Here is a 6164-nt window from a genome sequence, read left to right as displayed (position 1 = left end):
GTGTGATATGATGTGGTCATCCTTCATTTTCACATAATGCCAATTTTCAAATGACCTGGTTTTTGGAACCTAATTGTATCAATAAGTGAGAAGTAGGTGTACTCACTAGGCTTATAAAAAAAAATATACCTAACATGAGGAGATAAACTGATCTGACAGGGGTCATATATACATACATCAAGGGCAAGATTAAAACTCAGATCTACTGTTAAAGCAAAGTAGTCCAGTTGAAAGAATGGTATCAAGAATGTACCTACTCAGCTGAGGACTCTAGACTCATGGAAAGAGAAAGACTGTGTGCTGGCAGCCAAGAGGCAGGCTTGTAGAATGTACCCTTGGCTTGTTTAAATGATTATATATTCCTGAGTATTTCTGTCTACATAAAAAAAAAACCCACAACAGAGGGAATAGAAGCAAATACTGTTGAATGATGACACATGGAGGGGATTGTAATCATTGCAATAAAATTAAATATGAGAGGATGAGTGCAAAACCTATGTTCTCCCATGTATATTACCACCCAATTCACAATAAAAGCTGTTTTTAAAAAAATGTACCTACTAGCTTAGACTCAGTATTAGCTGCGATTCTTATTTTCTCATGTAAACATGCTGTTATTGTTGTTGCAATTAGGTAGACAATGGTACATACCCTTTACTAAGATGGTGAAGGACTCTAGGAAAGAAATTTGGGGAGAAAAACAATTGTTCTGTTTTGGTTATGTCTGAGAGGCCTATTAGACATCCAAGTGGATACACGGAGGGGGTGGTCTATTGTGCAAGGGATGGAAATATAAATTTGAGTCATTATTTAGATGGTATTTGAAACTACTGGAATGGATGAGACCACTTTGTGAAAATGCATAACCAGGAAAGGGAGAAGGGTGTTCTTTATAGTCCTTGGTGGTGATGGTGTGCCGTGGAGTCGGTTCCGACTCAGTTCCGACTCACAGCGACCCTGTATAGGGTTTCCAAAGCTGTGAATCTTTATAAGAGCAGAAAGCCTCATCTTTCTCCCATAGAACAGCTGGTAGTTGCGAACTGCTGGCCTTGAGGTTAGTAAACCAACCCGCAGAGCTCTTTTTATAGTCCTTACCAGTTATGAATTATGGAGTCTATCCTAAGAGCAAGAGGGAGCCACTGAAGGGCATTAATAAATGATTTGAACCAGATAGCTGTGAATAATAATATTTTTTTAATCCCTTGGGTTGCAACATGATAAAATAACCTGGAAGAAAAGCAGATAAAGGTCTCCTTTATCTGTAGACTCCTACAGTTCCATGTAGATTCATTTACAGTGATGTGACTGGAGATGAAGAGAAGTGGATGGATTTGGAAGATACTTAGGAAGAAGGATCCAGATGACCTGGTGACTTGATAGGGTGAAGGAGTGGGAACACAGAAGGATGATCTTGATGTTCAGTTGCTTGAACTAAAGAGGCACAATGCCACTTTCCAAGGCAAATAGCAAGTAAGTTATTGAAGGGGAGAAATGAGTCCATATTGGACATGCTCAATTTTGAGGTGCTCATGAGATGCCCAGTTTCTGGGTAAGCTGTTGTGTATGGTGGTGGGTGTACTACCTGCAGGGGTGCAAATGAAGAACTAAAGTTCAGAAAAGTAAAGGCTGTATAGCAAAGTATCCCTGCCTGCCATCTTTGGATCCACTTTCCCAGAAGCCAAGATCTGAGGACTCGAGATGAGCACCATGACTCAAATATTTACTTCCAACGGTAAATCGGACATTTGCAAAGCAGAAATTCATTCCAATCCTTCAGACACAATGTGAAGACGTCTTGTTTTCATGGCCACTGCCAAACCTGGGTCAGACGGTGGTTAGAGACGAGAAGATGGAGTCCTGTGGATTAGTGACACTATGGGTTAACGCGCCAGACTGCAAAGCTGTTTGAACTGCAAGGTTGACGGTTCAAACTCACTATCGGCTCCTCAGAAACCCTAGACAGGGTCGCTATGGGTCGGAACCGACTTGACAGCACTTCACAACAACAACAGAGACGAGAAGGAACACTTGGTTATTGGGCAAAGTTTTGAAAACAGAATAAAGTATGGGGTGAGGGGAGCTGGGGGTCCCCAGAAGACTGGTTCGGTGCCACAGGCCCTCCGCAGCGGAGGTGTGGGAAGAACGGTGCCCTCTGTCGGCGGCCTCTAACCGCCATCGCCTGCCGCCCCCAGATTTCCCTCGTCCCTCATCGCCCCTCATCGCAGCCGCGGGACCGCCTTCGCCAGTGCTGGCATCGCGAACGTCCCTAGGGGCCCGGCCTAAGGTCACCTCGAGGTTACTGGGGGGGGATACACTGCACCTGCGGGGTGGTGGGGCCAAAAATTTCCCTCAGAAACAAAGCACCGCCAACAGGACCTCGCTGGCGCGCTAGGCCGCGGTGCGCAGTTACCTCAGACCCGAAGGCCTCTCGACGTTTACCTGGGCTAGGCTTTGTCTCACACAATGACTAGGAGTTCTTCGCACCTCAAAAATGTAACCTCAGCCAAGGCACATATAAGAAATGCCCTCTGAAAAGGGTAGACGCCTACTTGGAACGACGCACAGCTCGTTCAGCTACTCGTCCGCGACCTCGGAGCGTGTGTCTCGCATGCCACTCAAGCCTTCTACGCACGCTATGCTCCTCCTCCCGCCGCTCTGGGCATAGGCTCCGAGGCCTGGCCACAGTCTGTGCATGCGCGTGGTGCTGCCGCTCAGAGGCTACGCGACGTTGGATCCCTGAACCGCCAGAAAGCATCATTACCCCCAAGTATTAGAGCCGAGGAACAGTCAGTTATACCCCTGTTTATCCCCACCTCAAGTTTACTTCGCACCCTCTATCATACAGGAAGAAAGCAAAAGGTCATTAAGAAGACACAGAAGAAGGAAGACCAAAATTGATGTCAGAAGAGACTCTGAAACTAGCTCTTCAGTGTACAGATGCAAACGCAAATTGAAGAAATGAGGAGGTAAAAGAGCTGAATAGATCATTTCAAAAGGCAGCTCAAGAAGACAAAGTCTAATATCATAATGAAATGTGCAAAGACCTGGAGTTAGAAAACCAAAAGGGAAGAACACACTCAGCATTCCTCAAGCTGAGGGAACTGAAGAAGAAATTCAGGCCTTGGCTTGAAATACTGAAGTATTCTATGGGCAAAATATTGAACGATATAGAAAATATCAAAAGAAGATGGAAATAATACACAGAGTCACTGTGCCAAAAGAAACAGGTCAATATTCACTCATTCCGAGAGGTATCATGTGATCAAGAGCCAATGATCCTGAAGGAAGAAGTCCAAGGTGCACTGAAGGCATTGGCAAAGAACAAGGCTGCGGTAATTGATGGAATACAAATTGAAATCTTTCAACAAACTGACAAAATGCTGGAGGCACTCACTCATCTATGTCGAAAAATTTGGAAGACAGCTACCTGGCCAACTGACTTGAAGAGATCCATATTTGTGCCCATTCCAAAGAGAGGTGACCCAACAATACAGAGATCATCAGATAATTTAATTACTATCTCATACAAGTAAAATTTTGATAAAGATAATTCAGAAACAACTGCAACCATACATTGTCAGAGAACTTCTAGAGGTTCAAGCTGGATTCAGAGGAGGATATGGAATGAGGGATACTATTGCTGATGTCAGATGGATCTTGACTGAAAGCAGACAATACCAAAAACATGGCTTTCGATTGTGTGGATCATGACAAACTATGGACAGCATTACAGAGAATGAGTATTCTGGAATAGCTACGTGTGCTTATGAGGAACCTGAATATAGACCAAGAGGTAATTGTTCAAACAGAACAAGGGAACACCAAATTGTTTAAAATTAGTAAAAGTGTGTGCCTGGGTTGTATTTTTTCACCGTACTTATTCAATCTGTATGCTGTGCAAATAATTTGAAAAACTGGATTATATGCAGAAAAACATCAGGATAGGAGGAAGCCTCATTAACAACCTGTGATATGCAGATGACACAACCTTGCTTGCTGAAAGCAAAGAGGACTTGAAACATTTACTGATGAAGATCAAAGACCGCAGCCTCTGGTGTTGGTTGCACCTCAACATAAAACAAAAATCCTCCCTACTGGACCAATAAAATTCATATGAACGGAGAAAAGATTGACGTTTTTAGTTTAAAACTTCATTTTGCTCAGAACAACTATCAACACTTGTGGAAGCAGCAGTCAAGAAATCAAATGACGTATTATTGCATTAGGCAAATCTGCTGCAAAAGACCTCCTAAAAGTGTTGACGAGCAAAAGATGTCGGTTTGAGTAGTAAAGTGCACCTGACCCAAGTCATGGTATTTTCAGTTACCTCATATGCATGTGAAAGTTGGACAGTGAATAAGGAAGAACATAGAAGAATTGATGCATTTGAGTTATGGTGTTGGAGGAGAATATTAAAAGTCATGGACTATTAAAAGAACAAAGCAGTCTGTGTTGGAAGAAGTATAGTCAATGCTCCATGGAAGCCAGGATGGCCAGACTTCTTCTCTCATACTTTGGATATATTATCGTGTGGGACCAGTCCCTGGAAATGGGCATTATATGGTAAAGTTGAGGGTTGGAGAAAAAGAGGAAAACCCCCAATGAGATGGATTGGCACAATGGAAGTAGCAATGGGCTCAAAAGTAGCAAAGGGTTGTGTGGTTGGTGCAGGACCAGGTAGTGTTTCGTTCTGTTGTGCTTAGGGTAACTATGAGTTGATATTGACTCAGTGACACCTAACAACAACAACATTAAAGGCATGAAGTGGCTGGCTTACAAGTTTTCATTAGTGTGCTTAGTTTTAGAATGAGAGGGGTAAAGTAGAATTTCCACTGAAGAGTTTGTCTTTTCAGATTGAATCTGGTGAAAGGGGTTGGGGGACAACGGTGATAGGATTTTATGACTAATTTTTGAATAATTGGTAGCAGGATTAATTGTAATTGTCACAACTGTAATTGTAGAAGATTATGTGCAACTAAAAGGGGTGTGGAGTAGTTAATCTTCCATTTCAGGAACAAATGATCTGAGGACCATCAAGAAGGAAGAGCATGAGTGGAGCTTGAGATCTCTACCTAAAAACTGTCAACAACAGAGTTGGTGGCAAGGAGAGACAGAACAGTTATAGGCTTTAGGACCATGGACTGAGAAATGTTGTGTGCCTGAGGGCAGGAGGTTAGATAGCAGAATGTGCCCCTTGGACATTTAAATGAATATATATTTTCTTGTTTTGTATGTGTACATCAAATATGTTCACCTTTTTCATTTGTGAGCTATAAGATGTTAATGGGGATGAACTTGACCTATACCTTTGGATGCAGTAGCTCAAAAGAGGGAGCAGATCTTTACAGCAAGGATCATTTCTCCCCTCCCCCCATAAACAGAGTAGACAAGGATGGGCAACTTGGACATTGGCTACCCAAAAGGTGCGGGGAGGAGGCTACAAAGGCAAGAAGCGACTGGCTTAAAAGCTTTCAAGAGGAAACCTAGATCCAGAAGACATGAAGGAAGGCAGAATCTCCACTGAGTAGTATACAATCTGTCTAGGCGGGGCTGATGAAAGGAGATGCGGATGGGTCTCTTGTGATACAATAGTGAATAATTGTTATCAGGGCTGATTGTGAGGGTTGGAAATGTAAAGGTAGACGTTTTGTAGCAAAAGGAGGGGAGTGATTAACTTTGCAGTCTAGGAGTGGAGGTCCCTAGGACCACCAAGGGAGAAGAGCAGAGAGCGGGACCCTACCCAGAGAAGCAGTGACGCCAGAGATGGAGGCAGAGACAATGACATGGAGAGATGGAGCGGCTGGGGATTTTAGACCCAGAAAGGGAGAGGGGCTGTGTGCTGACGACTGGGAGGGGACAAGCTTGCAGGGTATATACCCTTTGGTTGGTTGATGATGCATGAAGGGGATTGTAACCAAGTCAATGAAAAGATATATGATAGGATGAATGTAAAACTAATGTTCTCCCATGTAAACTCTCACATAATTCACAATAGAACATTTAAAAAAACAAGATGTTAATGGGGAGTCACAGGGAGGAAGTAGGATAAACACTGTTACAAGGAGGGGATTGTAATCATTGAAATGATCTTTTCTGTAGTCCTTAACCCAATTCACACTAAAAAGATTTTTAATTCTGTCTAGCATCCCTTTTTTTTTTTTTTT

The 6164-nt window shown here is 43.0% G+C and overlaps 1 protein-coding gene across 1 annotated transcript in view; it reads right to left on the bottom strand.

Moving 5' to 3' along the window:
• Positions 1-2545: 2545 nt before the first annotated feature.
• The window catches only part of BATF2 (basic leucine zipper transcription factor, ATF-like 2), a 45366-nt gene continuing 41747 nt past the window's right edge, over positions 2546-6164 (bottom strand). Inside the window, exon 4 of the mRNA XM_006861081.1 lies at positions 2546-2736. Coding sequence (XP_006861143.1) covers positions 2546-2736 — 191 coding nt within the window. The remainder of the gene's footprint in view (positions 2737-6164) is intronic.

This window comes from Chrysochloris asiatica, unplaced genomic scaffold, assembly GCF_000296735.1.
Source record: "Chrysochloris asiatica unplaced genomic scaffold, ChrAsi1.0 scaffold00040, whole genome shotgun sequence".
Lineage (NCBI taxonomy): Eukaryota > Metazoa > Chordata > Mammalia > Afrosoricida > Chrysochloridae > Chrysochloris > Chrysochloris asiatica.
Note: the sequence above shows the minus strand (reverse complement) of the source record. Positions and strands in the feature narration are given on the sequence as shown.